Genomic DNA, 21,317 nt, shown 5'->3' on the forward strand with positions numbered 1-21,317 from the left:
GTGGATTTATTGTGCAGTGCGCACCTTTAAGAACATGCCAGTGACCATAACCTTCACCATAAAGTATTTTAGGACATGGACCCTCATTCGCGTAGAAGTCGTAAATTTAACATATTGTAATACATCATATTCCTGTACAAAGAAAAACAGTATCTTTACAAACAGATCAACTCTGTAGACCCAATCACAATGGCCTGCCATCTCCGAGAAATGGTTTCAGTATGCCACCATGAAGGACTGATTCAATTAGCCAATAACCATCCCAAGAACCACCCATCCTCTATAAACGAAAATAGCATCCATCAGTTGAAGTGTTAAAACATCTGTATCCCAACTCAATTTTCAACTTACATAACAAAAATGCTCCATGTTCCTACCTCAGCAAAGAGACCTGAAGAAGAAATGTAGTCAATGAAAAAGGAGCCATAATCATACCTGAACCATCGTAAATTGAAGTACTTCTTCTTCCTCAGGCCGAGCTCCTAGTATCCACACTCGCTGCTTATAGCAATTCTGTATAGCATATGCTAATTGTTCAAAGAATAAAGAAAGCTAATACGCAGAGTAGCTATTGTCACGCCCCGAGATCGAGGTTAGTTGACATCGGCGTTATTCAACAATCACATAATTGCTAAACAACAAGCCTCGTAGTACAGTATAAACCAAAACCAGTTTATATATCATAAATGCCATAAAAATGGAATCTTCTTTACAATAGTACCTCTGAAAACGATAAAAATCTGCGGAAGCGTTTATAACTTGAATTAAAAACTCACGAGAACATATTCTTAATTAAAACTCTTCATGCGTCCACTATCAGTCCCAAAAACTGGTGTCCGATTCTTCTTTCTCTATTTCTTCTTCTGACTTATCTGGGGAGGATAGAGTAAGGGGTGAGTATTTTGGGAAATACTCAGCAAGCAGGGGCCGTTCGAGTACAATATAACAACATGCATAAAATTTTGAAATCACATGACTTGCATAACATCATTCATAACACATGCTTAACATTGACCAGCACTGAGATTCATCTACTTTCTATGGTTTACTGATATCAGTCCCTAATTTTTACTCCTCTAAGGGGGCGAGGCCGTATAGCGGTTATGTCCCCCACCGCGTAAGGGTACGTCATGGTTGGGATTCCCACCCATATACAGTCGAATCCTCACAGTGCTCAAAACCGTATGACAACCAACACAAGAACGGAGTAGAAGAAGAACGTACTCGACCGTATTTTCAAAAAAACGAAATAAATATGCATAAACGAAAGTTTAATCTTTAAAACAAGCCCACTTACCTTAGACTGGAATAAAACGTGAAGAACTCGGAAAACATAGTAGAATCATGCAACCAGCACTTTGAAAACGCAGCAGCACAATCGTCGAAAAATCAGCCGTCTTGAAAAATTCATTGCGCCTTATTGAACCGTTGGATTTTGCTGAAATTTGGATATGTTATTCGGAACATATCGAAGGATATATTGAACGGTGGAGATCGGATTCTGAGCAACCAAACGTGAGAAACGAATTTCTAAACTAGACAGAATTTTGATGACTCGTGCAGAATTTTTGGGAGAAAAATTTCGAAAATTTCAGCAGCATGCGGAGAGCAAATTTTCGAAATTTAGGGTGTAGGGAATGCTAGGCTTGATGTGGTATTTATAGGAGAGGAGAAATGAGCTAAACTTGGTATTCAAATCTTACCAAAAACCGATTGATTTTCCTTCCAAAATTGCGAGATAATTATTCCTTAATTATCGAGATGCTCCTTCCATACATATTGATATGCTTCCTTGTTGAGAAAATTTGCCTTGTTTGTAATATTTCCTTCCAAATTTGATTGATATCCAGCCTTATTTCGAAATTAATACATGATTTGTACTGAAATTGAATTTCATGTATTTATTGGCTTGAAATTTCCAATACCATGTATTATTTAATATTTTCGAATTTATTATAACTCGAAAATAAATTCTTATACATGTCTATATTTAATTAATTACATGCCCAAAATTTTGGGTTCTCACATTCCTCCCTCCTTATTGGAAGTTTCGTCCTCGAAACTTGAGTCGACTTGACCTTGGAAAAGGTAGGGATATTGCTTGCACATTTTCCCTTCAAACTCTCATGTAGTTTTCTCGTTCTGTTTGTTTTGACCATTGCACCTTGACGTAAGGAATGATACGTCGTCTCAATACTTGGTTCTTGGTGTCCACGATATGAATAGAGACATCTTCATATTTCAGCTCTCCCCCATGTTACATTTGATCATGAGCGGTTTAATTTTCACAACATGGCTTCAGTTCGAGATGTATTTCCTTATTTTGGACTTGTGGAATACATTATGGATTCTAGACATATCTGGTGGCAATGTTATTCTGTAAGCCAATATGTCAATCTCTCCAGAATTTTGAATAGTCATACGTACCGAGGTTTCACTTTTTCAGCTTTACTGAATCTAATGATTCTTTCAACTAGTGAGACCCTTATATAAGCTTTTTCCCTCAATGTGAATTACATTGGTCTCTTTTTAAGATCAGACTAACTCTTTTGCTGGTGTTATGCGGCCTTGAGTCAGTCTCTGATGATGGCCACCTTTCCATTGTCTCTTGGATTAGTTCTAGCCCAGTTATGACTGTCTCTTCTATTTTGTCCTAGTACAGTGGTGATTGATACTTTCGTCCGTAAAAGCTTCAAATATATTCATTCCAATATTTCCGTGATAACTGTTATTGTAGGAGAAATTCTATCAGGGGTATATGTCCACTTCAATTACTACTGAAGTCTTAGGCACATGCCCTTATCAAACCTTCTAAGGTTTGAATCATTCTCTCTGTTTGACCATCATTATAAGGGTGATAAGCCGTACTAAGAGTAACTTTTGTTCTCAGGGCTTTTTGAAAGCTCTACCACAGACGTGACACAAATCTTGGATCTCCATCCAAAATTATGATTGTAGGCACTTTATGTAGCCGTATAATGTTATCCATGTATAGAGTAGCCAACTTGTCAATATTATAATTCCTTCGGACGAGTAGAAAATACACAGATTTTATGAGTCTATCTACGATTATACGCACCCTGTTGTGACTCTGTATTGACTTTGACAATTTTACAACAAAATCCATGGAAATATGTTCTCATTTCCATTCTAAGATTCTAACGGTTGCAGTCTTTCCAGTCGTTGAAACTCGACTTTCACTTGTTGGCATACTTGTCACTTAAATATAAATTCGGCGATGTCTCTTTTCATTCTGCTTCGTCAAAAACATTCTTTCAAATCTCTATACATCCTTGTAATGACGGAATAGATCGTGAATGTTGACTTATGCGCCTCTTACATCACTTTTTATCGAATATTGTCGATCTCTGGCACACACAATCGTCCTCTCATTCCTAGGATTCCGTCTGGGTCCACTTGAAAATCTGACAATTTTATTTCCTTGGCTTATTCTTCGAAAAACTCTAGTGTCGTGTCTCGACTCTGATTTAACTTGACTGCTTCTCGAAGACATGGTTGTGCGGAGAGTGATGCTAGGGTTATCTTACCCATGTTTTTCCGACTTAAAGCATCGACAACCTTATTTGTCTTGCTGGGGTGATAGCTTATTGTCAAGTAATAGTCCTTGAGCAACTCTATCCACCTTCTTTGCCTCATTTTAAATTCTTTTTGCATGAACAAATACTCGAGGCTTGGTGGTCTGTGAATATTTCACACTTGATATCGTAGAGATAGCGTCTTCGAATTTTCGAAGCAAAGATCACTTCTACCAACTCGAGATCGTGAGTAGCTTAGGTTTGCTCATGCGGCTTCAGTTGACTCGCCTATCTCGCATGAGTACGCATCTGATATCTTTCTTTGAAGCTTTACTGTAGATGGTAAAATCTTGTCCTCAGTAGATCATACCAACATTGGTGTAGATGCTAACTTCTTCTTTAATGTTTGAAAGCTCTTTCACATCTTTCTCTTCAGTTGAATTCATAGTTCTTTTGTACGAGTCTCGTCAGTGATACGACTATTGAAAAGAAACCCTCGACGAATTTCAGCTAATAGCCTGGTAATACAAAGAAGATTCTAATTTCGATTGCATTCTTATGTTTCAGCTAATTTAGAATTACCTCTACTTTCTTTGGGTCCACTGATAGTCCTGATTTTGATCTTACATGACCTTATTCTGAATGCTGACATTGGGGTGTCTTCTGCTCTGACCTATAGCTGATGATAGCATGTCCTCAGGTCAACCTTGGAGAATATTGTAGCTCCTTTACGTTGATCAAAAAGATCTTTTATCATTGGAAGAAGATATTTATTCCTAATTGTGATTTTATAGAGTTCTCTATAATCTATACACAATCTCATACTTTCATAATTATTCTTTACAAATAGGACTGTAGCTCCCACGAGAATGCACTTGGCCTAATATGCTTTTTGTCTAACAACTCTTGAAGTTGTTCTTTTAGCTCCTTGAGTTCATCTGGAGCCATTCGGTACAGTGTATTGGAGATTAGTGCATCACTGGTACCAAATTTATCTCGAAATCTACTTCTTAGTCCGAGAACATTCCAAGCAGTCTTTCTGGAAAAACGTCTGAAAATTTTCATATTACTGGAATATCTTCCAACTTCGGCTCATCTCCTTCTTGCACTTTGTTCACCATTGCTAGGTAAACTTCTTCTCCCGATATTATGGCTTTCAAAGTCTAGGTAACAGAAAAATGTATTTTTATTCCTTGGCATCACCATGGTATCTGATTTTTTCTTGATTCGGGGTTCAGAGTTTGACATTCTTACTCTGACCATCTACTATTGCACGGCTCTTAGATAACCAATTCATCCTTAGTGTGACGTCGAAATCTACCGAAGTGAGTTGAATTAAGTCGGCACTGAACATACACGAATTGATACTAATTTTATCTTATCTTGAAATTATCCCGATTCCTATCTCAAAAATTAAAACCCATATAGAATATTGAAACTTAACTCAATATCGATCTATAACTTAAATCCCGAAAATTATAACGTAGTCGTTACCTCAAATATTTATTCTTTTAACTAAATCTTACTTCATCAAGATAATGAGCCTATCACGCTCTAATACAAAGGAGTTCACTGGATGTCATTCTCTTTGAATCATTCTTAGTACCATAAAAGTCAAAACTTATTGTACTATACTTTCCTTGGTACCCATCAATATCTCATAACTTACTTTTTTCATTTTTTTACGTAAGGTCGTAGCCTACTTGTTATCCCAAAATAATATAAATTCCTTAACCTGATGATATTTTCTCACGTCATATTCCAATGTCCTACATATTTAAAGTTAACGCTTAATATTCTTAATAACCCAAACATATTGCTCACACAATTAACTATCGACATAAAATCAACTTCTATAGTACAATACCCAAAACTTATGATATAATTCTTATATCAACTTTTCTCATATTAGTTTTCATAAGTAACTTATCATCCTCGAGTCAATTTTTTTTTCTCCTTAAATCAGAAGCTTAAGTCAACTTATCTTTGATAGATATATTCCCAAAATATATACAAATATTAATTGTCCTCATAATAAATTTCCATAAGAATTCTACAAGTAATCCCAAAAACGCGTTGAACGTGAATTTTCCAGAATTTTTCCAAAAATAGAAATTTTGGACATTGACCCATGGATAGAAAGAATACGTCGAGAGGATTCCAGAACAGTTGACGAAATTAAATTCTGAGTTTCCTACGAAAAGTTATGAGTTCTACGAAACTTTCCTAAAATAGCAAAAACATGATTTCAGATGTCTAAATGAAGGATTTTCTCGTTTTCGGACCACGCCTCACATCAAAGTTGTGAATAATACTTGTTGGAAGTTCCGAAGGGGACTGCGTCAGCCTTTTGCCATAATCTGACAAATTTTTCTTCCCAACTGGATTATGAACCTGGCGGCTCTGATACCACTTAAATGTCACGCCCCGAGATCGAGGTTAGTTGACATCGGCGTTATTCAACAATCACATAATTGCTAAACAACAAGCCTCGTAGTACAGTATAAACCAAAACCAGTTTATATATCATAAATGCCATAAAAATGGAATCTTCTTTACAATAGTACCTCTGAAAACGATAAAAATCTGCGGAAGCGTTTATAACTTGAATTAAAAACTCACGAGAACATATTCTTAATTAAAACTCTTCATGCGTCCACTATCAGTCCCAAAAACTGGTGTCCGATTCTTCTTTCTCTATTTCTTCTTCTGACTTATCTGGGGAGGATAGAGTAAGGGGTGAGTATTTTGGGAAATACTCAGCAAGCAGGGGCCGTTCGAGTACAATATAACAACATGCATAAAATTTTGAAATCACATGACTTGCATAACATCATTCATAACACATGCTTAACATTGACCAGCACTGAGATTCATCTACTTTCTATGGTTTACTGATATCAGTCCCTAATTTTTACTCCTCTAAGGGGGCGAGGCCGTATAGCGGTTATGTCCCCCACCGCGTAAGGGTACGTCATGGTTGGGATTCCCACCCATATACAGTCGAATCCTCACAGTGCTCAAAACCGTATGACAACCAACACAAGAACGGAGTAGAAGAAGAACGTACTCGACCGTATTTTCAAAAAAACGAAATAAATATGCATAAACGAAAGTTTAATCTTTAAAACAAGCCCACTTACCTTAGACTGGAATAAAACGTGAAGAACTCGGAAAACATAGTAGAATCATGCAACCAGCACTTTGAAAACGCAGCAGCACAATCGTCGAAAAATCAGCCGTCTTGAAAAATTCATTGCGCCTTATTGAACCGTTGGATTTTGCTGAAATTTGGATATGTTATTCGGAACATATCGAAGGATATATTGAACGGTGGAGATCGGATTCTGAGCAACCAAACGTGAGAAACGAATTTCTAAACTAGACAGAATTTTGATGACTCGTGCAGAATTTTTGGGAGAAAAATTTCGAAAATTTCAGCAGCATGCGGAGAGCAAATTTTCGAAATTTAGGGTGTAGGGAATGCTAGGCTTGATGTGGTATTTATAGGAGAGGAGAAATGAGCTAAACTTGGTATTCAAATCTTACCAAAAACCGATTGATTTTCCTTCCAAAATTGCGAGATAATTATTCCTTAATTATCGAGATGCTCCTTCCATACATATTGATATGCTTCCTTGTTGAGAAAATTTGCCTTGTTTGTAATATTTCCTTCCAAATTTGATTGATATCCAGCCTTATTTCGAAATTAATACATGATTTGTACTGAAATTGAATTTCATGTATTTATTGGCTTGAAATTTCCAATACCATGTATTATTTAATATTTTCGAATTTATTATAACTCGAAAATAAATTCTTATACATGTCTATATTTAATTAATTACATGCCCAAAATTTTGGGTTCTCACAGCTATGATCAGTGCACAGAAGGGGCGTAACCTCATTAACGTTTAAACTGCTCAAGATCTTTCTTTCCAGGCGAACAAGTAAAACTCTGTAGCTCGAGTGATGAAAGATCCGCCTGAATCTTTCAAACTGCACAATAACCAGAGTTATAAAGCGACTTCAGTTTTTTACAGAAGATATAATTAACATAACATATATCTATTATTAATTTCAAGCAAGTACCATTCAGTACCGACTTTAGCACTAAGTAACTAAAAATACGAAAAGAACATGTGGGGTAAAATTGCCAAAGCCTAAATACAGACTCACCTGTCCTAAATCAAAGAAGGGGCCGAAAAATGTTGATCTTCGAACGGATCAAATCCATTAAGCTGTCCGCATATAACATCACAGTGCCGATAACAAAAATTACTTTAGGTATGTTCCAAAATAAACAACGAATCAGAGTTCACGAATTAGCCTATGCATTACTTCAATGCCATAATCTGCCCGAGGTTGCTCGTTGAACATCAAAGCATCGAGCTGGTATGTGACAGCTTCTTCGGCACTAGACTATAACATGGAAAATGAAACACAATTAGCTTCCTACAAGAAGAGGTAGTGAAACATATCTTGTCCAAGATTTCAGCTCAAATGTTACACTCAATCTTCGCTCAAATGGTCTTTTCCTACGAGGCTCGAGCCTGTAAATGAACATGGAAATGACTCTTAGTAATTGTAGGCCAGAAAGAAGCAAGGAGCAGATGAGCTGGAGTAACTAGACGATTGACTTCCTCCAAATGAGAAATTATTCTAAAAATATGATTTGTCAGTAGAGATTGTTCTACCTATGAAACCCCGCTAATCAAAATCAAATCCGCAATTGAAAATTTTCAAAATTATCCCGGTTAACATATAAACACACAATACAAGCATGCACAACTGAAAAAACGTCAATTTCACAATCAGATCAAGACTTCGTCTCCTATTATATTGTGAACGAAAAACAAGAAAGAAGAATACCAGTCAGCAGAGAGAAACTCAGGGACATCGGCGGCGCATGCTAGAAAGCGTAGGCTTAAAGGTTTGGAAGAGTGTGAGGGTGCAGACCAGAGATGAACCAACGCACACCGTTTCCATCGTATTTTAATCTCGAATTTCAGTCATCGGCTGTTAGGAAATCCTCGGATGAGAGGAAAGGTGGGGACATGAAAACTAGTGGCCGTGTTTTTTTAGTATCAATTACACTTAAAGTCGCATGTTTAAACAACGATTTTGACTTGTGCTCCATGATTTGAGCTGCAGTTTCCTACAGGAGAAGTGTTGGAAGCTGAGTTTTTTAGACAAAGATTTGGTTTTGATGGTGTAGCCGTAAAACTAACTTTTTTTCTGAACTTCTTTTTTCTTGTCTAAATCTTTAAATTAAAAAATCTTTGTCTTGCAAGTGTAACAATTTCAAAAAAAAAATGTAAAATTTGATATAACAGTGGAGAATCGCCCTGCGTAAGATTCAAGCTGGTATTCAGGGAGTGGAATTTGTATGTTTTCTATCGTTAATGTTGCGATTGTTTTACGTTTAAGTCGTTCCCAAGATCAAAGTAAATCATATTCTTGAAACTTCGAAAACAAGTTGTGGAAAATACGAGTGACTTGAACACAATCACACCCTGGATTCCACCATTTTCTTCAAGGAAGTTCCCTGATTCCAAACCATCTGTCAAATTGAAGTGTGTGAAGCTTGGATCCAGTTACCTCATAACCCATGGAATGATCCTGTTTTTGCGCCTTTGGTGGTTATATTGCCTCTGGAAATTTTCATGTATGTTATGCTACCATCTCAAACACAATCTCATATCTGTCATCTTGTGCTCGACTTTCTATCCTCGTCCTGTGTAACATTTGAAATGCCGTGATGAACAGCCCTAGGCATGTTTTCATTGAGGTCGACCTTGACTGGTTAATTTACCTATGTGGTCCCTGATTTCCGAGGGAAAATTCTTGGGAGGTCTCACCTTGGTGAGTTGAGTTAAATTCCTGAGACTATGCTACGAATTCCACCAAATCCATGCATGACCTCAGAAGAAAAGAAATAAAAACTGTCGTGTGTGGTGCTTTTGAAACGCTTCTTGAGAAGAAAGTCTCTTAAGCCCAAGGACATTGGGGTTTTGATAGTGGATTGTGTTATTTTCTATCCAGTGCCTTATTTATGTGTTGTGATCTTTAATCATTACAAGCTCAAGAGAAACATTGTAAGCTACAATATTGATGGAATGGTGTGTAGTGCTAATTTAATCGCCTTTGATCTTGATAAAGATCTTCAAGTCCGTCCAGAAGCTTGTGCTCCAGTAATCGGCATGAAGAGTATTACTCCATATGAGAAATCTGCACTTGATTATTTCATATGGGGATTGCTTGGGATTCTGCTGGCAACAAAAATCAGAGTACTGGAGATCCAAGTATTCGGACAATAAGTGTTTCTCCTGTGTAACACAAATGGAGGATCCCAACGGGAAAATGTTGGAGTTGCACAGTTCACAGATTTGATGGCAGTGGATGATGATACCTTGAAAACAAACATAATGACTCTAGGTTCTTTTGTGCTCCACATACGGGAACAGTTGCTTTTCTTTGCAAACTTGGCGAGGAAAACCGATTTGAAGTTGAAGATGAAGCTGAAGTCATTATCCCTGAATTTGAAATGGCTTTCGAGCATATCTGCTTCCTTGCCAGCGGAAGGTGGTGCTGGATGAACTGGAGAAGAGCCTTCAGTTGTTGGAGTGTCACATGGAGCAGTCGAGGATGGCTGGGTACCGGTTTGGTAACATCTCTAGGAGCTCTCTGTGGCAAGAATTAGCTCATGCAGAAGCCGTAGGAAGGATCAGGGTTGGAGAACCATGGATTGATGAGACTCACCAGTTCCCGTGGAGGTTCCCAAAATCTCTACTGTAATATACGGGTTTTTTTGTTGTTGTAAATTTCAATTTTTTCTCTTTCTTTGTTCACGGCAGGTAGATGAACTTCGGTGGGTACTGATTGTTTAAAGATTGGGAAACCGATTAAGTTATTTCATATGTATCTTTCTAAAGACTGGGAAATCAATTTAACTATACTAGTGTTGCCTGTATTTCTTGGATTGATAGTACAAGGATGAATCAAACGAAGCCACATTTTGAACGACTACACATCATATCACATTATGCTTATCCTCCAATCCAACGAACACGTAGATACTGGAAACAAAGTCATAAACACAACACATCCATTAGACAAATGATATGTTCCACGTTGCATGAGTGTGTTTCCCTGAAGCTCTAGGACAGAAACAAATTGCTGAATCCCAGTTCAACATGCAACAAATTAAACAGATGTGTAGACATTCTAAGCCAAGTCCTCAAATCCACAGCATTTGTTAGCCACTATAGCTTACTCAAGAACAAGAAAACAATAGAATCCTACTCCTTGGAGGACTTGTTGATGAGTGACTTGTGTATATGTGGAATCACACCACCACCAGCTATCGTTCCTTTGATAAGAGTATCAAGTTCCTCATCACCACGTATAGCCAGCTGCAAATGCCTGGGTGTAATACGCTTCACTTTCAAGTCCTTGCTTGCATTGCCAGCTAACTCCAACACCTCAGCAGTTAGATACTCTAAAATCGCTGCGGAATACACAGCTGCTGTAGCGCCCACACGTCCATGAGCAGTAGCTCGCTCCTTCAGGAGTCGGTGAATCCGTCCAACAGGGAACTACAGGATTGAAATGGAGTAAAAGAGAATCTACTAAGTTTACATCATGAATCGATCAAAACAAGAAAATCTATTTTTAATTCTACAACAAATGTAACCGAAAAATTACATAGGGGCAAAAACGAAATATTTATCTTAATCTTAGCCTCTTTACAATTAAAAAAATGAAGTGATTATTAAACCATGTGGCTTCATAGGACAACCACAACGTTCTCAAGTAACTCACTATTTCTAAAGAAAAATTTCCTCAACGCTGCTGGTTCTCCACAAGCCTCAACTTAATGAGATGTACAGATTTTTTATGATAGACTTTGGTACGCCTACTTCAAATGTTTACTTCACTTCCAATTTCTATTAGATACACCAACCTGCACAGAGAATCCTCTATGCAAGAACAACGTAAATAACCAAAAAAAAAACAGTTGGCCAAGCAGATTATACAGACAAGAGACGACAAACTACCAAAAAAAAGCCTCTAGAATCCCCCAACAAATAAGGAATCACAAAGAAAAATGCATAAAATCGAAAACCCTAAAACAGAAAATGAAAAAAAAATCAATACTCAGAGCAAAAGGTAAGATCGGAAATCATTCCTCCAAACAAAGAAAAATACTAAAGAAACCTGAAGTCCAGCGCGAGAAGAGCGAGAAATTGGCCTCTTTTTGTCCTTGTCCTTGTCTTTGGAAGCTGGGGTCTTCCCCGTCAACAATCCCTTCGCCCCTTTACCTGACATTATTCTGATCTACAAGTTTCAATACCTAACAAACAAAATTGAATTCCAGTGAAGAAGAAGCACATGACAAGGGAATCGAGTGCTACTTACCCTTTCCACGAACAGCCAATGAGCTGATTGGATCCGGGATTTGGATGTTGTAGGCCTAGCTTGATATTTGTCTTTCGATTATGGGTCTCACTGATTTAATTTAGGGGCAAATACTTGTCGTCTATACGGTTTCACGGGTCGAATTTGTGATACGGATCTCTTAATTAGGTTATCCATGAAAAAATATAATTTTTTATGTTAGGAGTATTACTTTTTATTGTGAATATGAGTAGTATTGACTTGTATCACATATTAATATCCGTTCACATGAGACCCATTCTAATTTAGGATTTCGGTTCAGATAAGTTTTGAAGTTTGGTTTTATTTTATCGATTACTTTCGATATTAGTACAAAATGTTCAGTTAAACATAGAAAAAAAATTAACATTAAACTCATACGTACATATGGTTACACGTTACTTTTAAAATTACAAAAGTATCTGAATGAGATTATCTTTTTATAGGCGTATATGTTATAATTTTATAATCTCAAAAGTAAAATATAATGGAGTACGTCTTTTGTGAGACGGTCGCATAGATTTTTATTTGTGAGACGGGTTAATCATGCTCATATTTATGATAATAAGTAATTTTTTGGCATAGAAAGTAATAATTTTTCATGAGTGACTTAAATAAAATATTTGTCTCACAAAATTGACTCATAAAACTGTCTCACAAAAGTTTTCGTACATATAAAGTGTGTATAACCTTCATTGTACATAAAATAGTTTCATTATATTTTCTAATATTTTTACATAAATTTTTGTGCTCCTCCCTGATAGATTTGGGGGAAACATCTCCTTTATGATTTTTATTTTTACTGGGTTGACCTCGATCCCCACTCAATCACTATACAGCTTCCGCGATCCATTGGGCAGCACTTCAAGATCAACGATGATGGTTTGCTGGGGGCCGGTAGTTGGCGGATTACTCCATGGGATCCATGAGTCTGTGGTCTCTTTATAGAAGGATTTCCCTAAGATGATTTTCGAGTGGAAACCATATCTACGTCTATAGATCTGACTTTCCACAGCTGCGCCAATGATGTGATCCGTAAAAACTGTGTGAGGTGGGTGGGTAATTTCTCGGGTAGAAATGTTCTTCCCTGGGAATGATCGGGATCGGTAGGATGAATCCGAGTTGGATGGTCTGCACACTTGTAAACAAGAAACATTAACGGGACACCGAAAATCACTCTGATGTTTAGGTTAGTCAATTATTCCCACAAAAGAAAGAAAATTCTTTAAAGTAAATATTAAGAGTATTTATGAGAATAAAAATAAACTCTCTAATTTTAGCTGTGCTGAGGTATTTATAGGGTCCCAAAGTCAAGGATCATTCCGAGATGTTTGGGTAGTGGTAACGATGTAGGAACATGGCCCACGTCCCATTTATCGGAGTATTTGGTGAATATGGGGGAATGTGTTCCATGATTATCGTTGGACAAGACCCACGATCAATTGACCTAGTCTTTCGTGTCTTGCTCGGCCAAGAATATTAGCCCGGGCTCGTATGCGTCCCTAATGGTCTGTAATGTTTCTTGGGCAATTGCATGATCGGGTGAAAATGGTGGTCTAAGTAGGGTAGACGTTTACTTTACCCTAGCTAGTTCCAGCTCGGTCTCCTGAGACCAGCCCTGGGTTGACCTCACCTCGGCCTTTCTTTCCCGTCCGAATCCAAGAATAACTCAGGCCTTTTCTGAGGCATCACTCTCAAATGTTACTATTTTGAGCAGCGCCGAGCCTGTGCACCCCAAAGTTAAATATAATAATGCGAAACTCATGTATTTCAATGAAAAATCACATAATGCACCGAAATCTAAATGTTAAAATCCGATCATAGTTTATGAATAAAAAACATTAGATGTTTTAGACTTTTCTCATTTTAAGTATGTAGGTCAGAAATAATACAATATTTTATGTGTGGATTGATTCATGATAGTGCGTATAAGGTCGGGGTTTTACATGTTAAAACATGAATCTCACGATTTCGATATACTGAGATCATTGAATTTGACAGAAATTTGTGAAATATTACCATGATTATGCCTATATTTTGATATACGAGTAGCACGTAAAAGTTTTCACGTACAAAATCTATCAAAATTTTTCGAACCAAGTTTAAATCTAGTTCCAAGATTCTTCGTTGGGATCTATATAATCAAAAAATGTACATATCCGAATGTAAGCATAATTGCATTTATGGGCGGAGCCGCTAAGCCAAGTGTAGGCACTTGCCCACGTGACTAATTCCCCACACTAAACTCCAAAAACAAAATTTTTTTCCTTGATAATTTATATACCCAAATTTGATGAGATTCAAAATTTAAATTATTGCTTGATATTACTATACAATAGAAATTATGTAATTTTCTGTACAGTTTTTTCTATTGGATTTTGTTTTGATTGCGAGTTTCTACGTGTTGTTTTTCATCATTTTTTTGGTGTTTTACATCAATGAATAAGTGCTTTTAGTCTCGTGTTTGAACGTTAGGATATATTATTTATGACTGTTGATTAAACAGTCTTTTTTTTTGCCTTTTCAATTATAGTACATTCTTGTCTATAGTACTGAATAATGATCCTTGCTCCGCCCCTGATTGCATTCATCTTAGAACTCCACACCAATATCAGAGCTAGCCAAAACCAGATGATCGCCATCTCGGATTACAGCCAAGTCCTCGACCAATGCTCCGTCTTTCATCGTGATTTTGTTGGGACGAATACCGAACTTCTGATACCCATAATTGAGTAGCTCATCCACAGATTTAGGCAAAAGTATCAGTATTCCAGCTGCATCACCCCTTTGTGGATAGCTAACAACGACTCTTGCCTGGTGCTGAGGTGGAGCAACATTGACACGAGTTTGAAACATCAAATTTGCTCCTGTTCATGATACAAGAAAACATGTGAACAACATAAATGATTTGTTATTTTAATCACAAATTGCCACATTATCTGTTTTATGTAGCCGCCACTACTCTATAAAGTTGCTTGAAATATATATGATATAAAAATATTTGAGTTGTATCGGTACTGTTATCACAAGTAACTTCTTATAAGCAGTTTACTGCAAATCAACTTTTGTAAAAATTCACCTTCATTTTGTCTATGGCCAGCTGTGATGATCCCTGCAAGCGAATTCTGGGAAGCGGTTGCCCTGCGCCTCGCAAAGCTGTTAGAAAATCTCACGTATCTGGAATATGAAGTTTTCTCTTCTGGATTCAAAGGAGGCATGCTAGGTTCGCTTGTGTGCTTTTTAAGGTAAGGCACGTCCCTCGACTGAGATGGGAAACTCCCATTTTTCTGTTGTGTGTCTCGGTTTTCAGGCTCTTTCCTGGTTTGAAGGAAGGCTTTGATCTCTTCATGACCTTGGTAATCGGCTAAGGCTCGAGGAGTCCATCCATGGACGTCTGGTTTGTCTATGTCGATTCCCTTTTCCATCAAAAACTTCACGATTTCGACATTTTCTTCAGATATAGCTGTATGAAGAGCTGTGGTTCCCAAGCTATTAAGCAATGTGACATCTCCTCCAAACTTTATTATTTCATTTAGTAGCTGTATGTTGTTTTGCTCGACAGCGTAGCATGCAAAATGAGCAACGTCGCCAGAAGTTAACGTTGCCCCATTGTCTACCAGAAGTTTTATCACAGAATCGTGCTTCCCCAAGATTGCATCCCATAATGGGACATTTCCTTCGGAATCTACACAAGATAATTCTTCTCTTTAGTTATAACATTGAATATTTTTCATTTAAAATCATGTAGCCTCTCACATTGGTACCTCTTCTGTTAGGGTCCGCTCCATAATCTAAAAGCAGAAGCACGCATTCTAGACTTCCTTTGGATGCGGCAATATGCTGAAAGTTGAACACGAAGATGCTAGCTATCAGCAGTTACGACACTTCAAACATAAAACAATGCGTAAAGAAATATCTCGTACCAAAGCACTGAGACCGTTGTTGTCTAATTCATTCGGATCCATGCCTCGTCTCAGCAAATGTTGCAATAATAAATCATCTCCTCTGGCGGCTGCAAAGCATAAGCTGAGTGGCATGTCCATTCTCCCATGAGCAAGCATGTGCTCCGTGTCTATCAAAATCGACTGCATCAGAGGGTCTTGCCTTTCTTTCAGATTCTGCAAACAAATCTGATGAATTATTTCAAAGCCATTAAGGAGAGATCCATTTTGGTTGATAGCTATACTTCCAACCGTTGTTCTCGAAGGCAAATTAAAGATCGAAATATGATATTTTGCCTATACACGACTTAAAAGATTTCAAACGCATCACTGTTAGTGGCTATAATTTTTGTGTACTGGTGCAAGCACACTACTCAACCAAGCAACCCCTGTCAGTTTCAACATGTGTCATGGTATTGTTGATTTACGAAATTTCGAAAATGTATAAATTTTGATTTTGATATTGGAGAAATTTAATACGATAAGTTTTACACATGTAGTCGACGACAAATATTTCCGGACTTACTCATCAGATAATGACAATATGGAACAAAGGGCGACCAAGAAATAACTTTAAAGTAGCGAAATGCAATTATTTTTCAATGTACCTGAAGTACATTGTTCATGATTATTGTCCCATCTGCAACATTAGCTTGAAGAATGTTCAAAAGTGCGTTACGACTCAACCGCAGAAGCTGGCTCAATCGTTTCGTACGAACCGTAAAAAGTTGCGGCCTACAGCTAAGAACACCAATTTCACCGCATACATCTCCAGTCTTCAACTCCCCAACTTCCTTAACGATTCATAGAAAAGAATTTGTTCTGATCAATTTTATGTTTATACCACCTTATAGAAATCTGATGTAAGGAAAGGTATTAGTTTACCTGTTCTGTTCTATTTGTATGCGTGATAAGATCCTATATTGCACCGTAAACACAGTATTAGATTGTTGCTGAAAATGCGAATGTAATTGCCTGATTGACATATGCTCACACCGAGAGAGCTCGATTTGATCTTACCACTGCACCGCTAACCAGAATATATAGATCAGTAGGAGCTTCATTTTGCAAAATTATATCTTCCCTAGGAGGATAATATTCGGCCTTCATCTCCGTGACCTACAATATTTCAGAGTTAAGACCATCAAGAATATCTATTTGATACGAGGTTATTTATAATCAAATGGAAAACAAGAACACCAATCTGTACCAGTTGAAAGAGCAGGTCGCTAGATACCCCATGGAACAAGTACACTTTATCCACAAGACTGTAAAACAGAAAATGTGATATACTCGAACGAAGAGCTTTCGGGAGAGCATCCATAGTCTCTTGCTGCTGCAGCCCTTCTGAATCAGTTCTGAACCTGAGGCTCAAGTGAGCAAGCATCTGATCTTGCAGTCGAGGAGGCAGTTGGTTCCTTTTCGCAAATCCTGAGGCTGCATTTATAGTTTCTCTCTGCAAAAGAAGTTGGACTACACCATTCGGTGGAGGTGGTTGGATAAAAGATTTTAAATCGACACAAGAGTGAACTTACGAATTTTCTGGTTCTGAAGGTTGATTGAACGATCAAATTGGTCATGTTTCCAATGATATAGGCAGTCAACCCGAGATTGAATAGCATAAAGAAAATGTCGAATATCATTTCATCCTTGTTCACGGGATGAAAATCGCCATAGCCGGTAGTTGTGACGGTAACTATAGACCAGTATATAGACATAACATAGCGATCCCATATCGGGGATTCGTGAAAATTTTCCATGAAAAGTGCAATCCAAGTCTTCTGTGGATCATGGTACCTATCAGCAATAAAATAGAAGATGCAACCGGCGAAATGAACCGCAAAAATAGTGACCTACACGAAGCACATACACTCGATCAATTAAGTTTATATTCGATAAGTGAAGCAACCACCTGCCTTTTAAGATTCTTACCCAAGTAAGCTTCAAGATTCGAATCATGAAATAGTTGTAGTTTTTGTCTTTCTCCAATCTGCAGAGACAATTAGATCATATCAACAAATATACCTATATCATATACTAACTTTCATTTTAACCAAATGAACTTTGCAAGAGGCAAATATGGTACCTCTTGAACATTGCACTGACTCGTCTGAGACGCCAGAGGCGAAGCATACTAAAGTATCCATATGTTTCCGTCGTAGAGGGTAAAATTTTCCGAGCAAGTTCAGAAGGTATAGTGGAGATCACATCAAACACCAGCCAGGTTCTTGAGTATCTCAAGGCAATTAGCTTTTGGTCGTCGATTAAAAGAAATGTTTCTTTGTCGAGGTAGGCGACAAAGAATGTAAGGACAATGTCGATGAAGAAAAATGAGTTTACGATGTTGTCTGTAATGGCGAGAAGCCCTCTAGGTCTTCTAATGAAGCCAAATTCAAACGGGGACACCCACGCTGTGTAGAAGACCAATAGCACTAGATAGGAGTCCCAAGCTCTGAAAAGATCGAACAGATTAAACAATATGCATCATGTCCAATATTATGTCTTATGAGTAATATTTTTTTAGAAAACTTGGTTCACTAGCCTGACCTTAACCAATTCAGGGTCTTCACCCACAGGGCCAAAGATTTTTTATAAACTTAAGACTGTAAAAATCAAGCTGCATTAAATCTTGATTATTGATAAGCAAACACACGTGCATACAAACAAAATTTAACCATTAAGGCTTAAGCTGAATTTAATTAGCAATATCCCATGTTTAGCAAGTCACCATTCAAGATTTTCCCAGAAACTGCAATCAAATCATCATCTTTATGATACAGAAAACTGAACCAAGAACGTGATCACATAATTATTAAAAAAAAAAATCCATTTATGATACAGAAAACTGAACCAAGAACGTGATCACATAATTATTAAAAAATAATAATCCATTTAAAAAATCCTGGTCCACGACCAAATATGCATGCAAAATCAAACACAGAAGATGACACGAACCACTAAAAATCATTTGATATTTTCCAGAACTTTTAAATTTTAGAAAAAAACTGCATGCAAAATAACACACATGCGTGCCGATCTCCAAAACATATCGAGCCGGCGTACCGCGTACCTGTAACGACGATCAAAAGGGGAGACAATGAAGCGACGAAGCTTGACCTTGCGATTGCTGTTAGCGCCGAGAGAAGGAAGAATGCCCCTCGAAATGGCATCAGAATATTTCTCATCTTTCGAGACTAATTCGATTTCATCATCTATCTCTCTCATTCCACACATGGAGCCATTTAATATTGGCTTTTTCCCAAACATGTGCTTCATTCTGCCCACACGAACGAGTCCGCTTCTTGGCCACCTTCTTATGTTTCTTTGTCTTATCAATGATATAATGGTTTCCGTTCCATTTTCGTGGCTGTTTTTTGTTGCTGTGGACTCTTCGCTATTGAGTCTGTCTCTCTTTCTCTGATTTTTGTACAGTTGGACGATGTGTTTTCCGGTGAGACAGCCTCATCGGGTACTTTTTCTTGTGCTTCTTTTGCGGCAAATCACGAGTTTCCTTTCGGTAGTCCCGTACGTCCAGATGGCGGAATTCCTTATGATGAGCTTCTTCGGAGGATCTTTAAACGTAGTTTACTAAGTAAAGAGGAAATTAGATATAAATCTCCTCTCAATTTTTAGTTTATTTATTAATTATATATATATATATATATATATATATATGTATATGTATATATATATATATATATATATATATATATATATATATATATATATATATATATATATATATATATATATTGAATATGTTATTCAATATAGCTGTACAAAATCAGTTCTAAACTAGTTCGATACCGGATTCAAACGGATCGAATTAAAATGATTTTTGATTCATTTGAAACAACTCAATCTAATTTACTATTGATGTTGAATTCGATTCAATCTGGATGTTGATTCCATATTAAACCAGACTAAATTGGTTCGGGATTAATTCAATAATTTATGTTGGAGAGGCGTGGGTTCTAGCCTACCATCCCACCCCAAGCAATTGTACTAAAAAAAAGGGGGTTTAGAATGCTACAGCTGCTTCTATTCCAAGTCCTTGAATATATGCGTCATTCAATTGTATCATTAATGTCCAATTAATAAATGTCTGTGTAACAGGTCAAAATGTTTATATGGTATAAATGAAATCGGTATTTGTGTTGTTATGGAAGATGCATTAGATGGCTTATCAGGTACATTTGAGGGGAAAAATTAAGTATGTTTGACTAAACTAATAAGTTTGCTATCAGTTCATTCTTTCTTTTGTTATTTTAAGAATGCCACATAAGTTTCGCACAATAACTATTTGAGACGGTCTTTTATGAGACGGTCTCACGAATCTTTATTTATGAGACGAGTCAACCCTACCGATATTCACAATAAAAAGTAATACTCTTAGCATAAAAAGTAATACTCTCAACATAACAAGTAATATTTTTTCATGAATGACCCAAATAATCGATATTCACAATAAAAAATAATATTCTTAGCATAAAAAGTAATAATTTTTCATGTATAACCCAAATAAGAGGTCTGTCTCACAAAATACGACCCGTGAAACCGTCTCACACTATTTTTTGCCTAACTATTTTGAATGGATATTCTTGAGTATGATGAATGAAGTAAATATCCTATTGATCAAGAATACAAATAATTAATAATTAGTAATATGAATGAATACAAGTATAATGAATTTGTTAGAACACTTATGTTTTGGTGATTTAATAAGAGTGCTAATCCAATGGATAACTACAGAGCTTAATCGAATTAAATTGAAAAAAAAAAAACCGATTGTGTAGATATGTTTCCAGAGCAAGACTGTTAATCAGAGTCATATCGTTGCCTAATGAAAATGTTATTGAACTATTTGACGACAAAGGATCGCTGATAGAAGTCGAGATGAAATAAAGGGTCGTTGAAGGCAGCCGAGCCGATCAAAGAACAAGGAATAGAACAATATACTTCAGCAAGTCAGTTAGTCTAAACAACGGAAATTACACGAATATCTGCTAATCATTTCTGAATAGCAGAGCCCAGCTGATGATTGAATAAGATCTCATATAATAGTTTTTTTAAATTTTTTGAATATCAGATTCCATGCGAAGTACCAAAAGTGTACTATTTGTCAGAAAGGATGATGACATGGTACAATGAGATCTATATTTGTAACGGATTTCCAAATTCAAAAGAAAGATCATTATATGCGATACCTATAAATAAATCAGTCGGGCATGCTTAAGATCTCTCCTGGCTTCAACATTTCTATTTGTCTAAGAACAGTTCTTCGAGTTCAACGAAATTTTTGAAAGCAAAACTGATCATATCAAGCACACACTGACACTTTGTAATTTGATCATTAAGGATCAATTCGTTCTTAGAATTTATTTTGAGAAATCATCATAGC

At 36.9% G+C, this 21,317-nt stretch overlaps 3 protein-coding genes and 1 pseudogene across 4 annotated transcripts; 1 reads left to right on the forward strand and 3 right to left on the reverse strand.

Annotated features, from left to right (window-relative positions):
• Window positions 1–47: 47 nt before the first annotated feature.
• On the reverse strand, window positions 48–8,525 carry LOC140835492 (uncharacterized). The gene is made up of 6 exons (XM_073200986.1): window positions 8,496–8,525; window positions 7,878–7,958; window positions 7,716–7,760; window positions 7,440–7,535; window positions 436–513; window positions 48–280 (listed from the first exon to the last, which is right to left on the reverse strand). Exons 1-6 carry the CDS (start codon window positions 8,523–8,525, stop codon window positions 185–187), a joined length of 426 nt encoding a protein of 141 aa, XP_073057087.1. The 3' UTR covers window positions 48–184.
• Window positions 8,526–9,478: 953 nt separating this feature from the next.
• On the forward strand, window positions 9,479–10,491 carry LOC140835493 (3-ketoacyl-CoA synthase 11-like; annotated as a pseudogene).
• A 139-nt stretch (window positions 10,492–10,630) lies between these two features.
• On the reverse strand, window positions 10,631–12,047 carry LOC140834438 (probable histone H2A variant 3). Of its 2 annotated transcripts, none has more exons than XM_073199316.1 (3): window positions 11,958–12,047; window positions 11,757–11,871; window positions 10,631–11,134 (listed from the first exon to the last, which is right to left on the reverse strand). In XM_073199316.1, the coding sequence occupies exons 2-3, from the start codon at window positions 11,865–11,867 to the stop codon at window positions 10,838–10,840; spliced, it is 408 nt and encodes a 135-aa protein (XP_073055417.1). In that variant the 5' UTR covers window positions 11,868–11,871; window positions 11,958–12,047; the 3' UTR covers window positions 10,631–10,837. The 2 variants fall into 2 exon arrangements, with proteins under 2 accessions (XP_073055417.1, XP_073055416.1); XM_073199315.1 differs by having other exon boundaries at window positions 11,757–11,892; window positions 11,958–12,032.
• A 2,449-nt stretch (window positions 12,048–14,496) lies between these two features.
• On the reverse strand, window positions 14,497–19,500 carry LOC140834439 (potassium channel AKT1-like). The gene is made up of 12 exons (XM_073199317.1): window positions 18,987–19,500; window positions 18,003–18,368; window positions 17,849–17,906; window positions 17,452–17,769; window positions 17,127–17,372; window positions 16,937–17,035; window positions 16,802–16,834; window positions 16,525–16,710; window positions 15,899–16,093; window positions 15,740–15,815; window positions 15,055–15,660; window positions 14,497–14,842 (listed from the first exon to the last, which is right to left on the reverse strand). The coding sequence occupies exons 1-12, from the start codon at window positions 19,190–19,192 to the stop codon at window positions 14,568–14,570; spliced, it is 2,664 nt and encodes an 887-aa protein (XP_073055418.1). The 5' UTR covers window positions 19,193–19,500; the 3' UTR covers window positions 14,497–14,567.
• Window positions 19,501–21,317: the final 1,817 nt, after the last annotated feature.

Source organism: Primulina eburnea, chromosome 6 (assembly GCF_022965805.1).
Source record: "Primulina eburnea isolate SZY01 chromosome 6, ASM2296580v1, whole genome shotgun sequence".
In the NCBI taxonomy this organism is placed as follows: domain Eukaryota; kingdom Viridiplantae; phylum Streptophyta; class Magnoliopsida; order Lamiales; family Gesneriaceae; genus Primulina; species Primulina eburnea.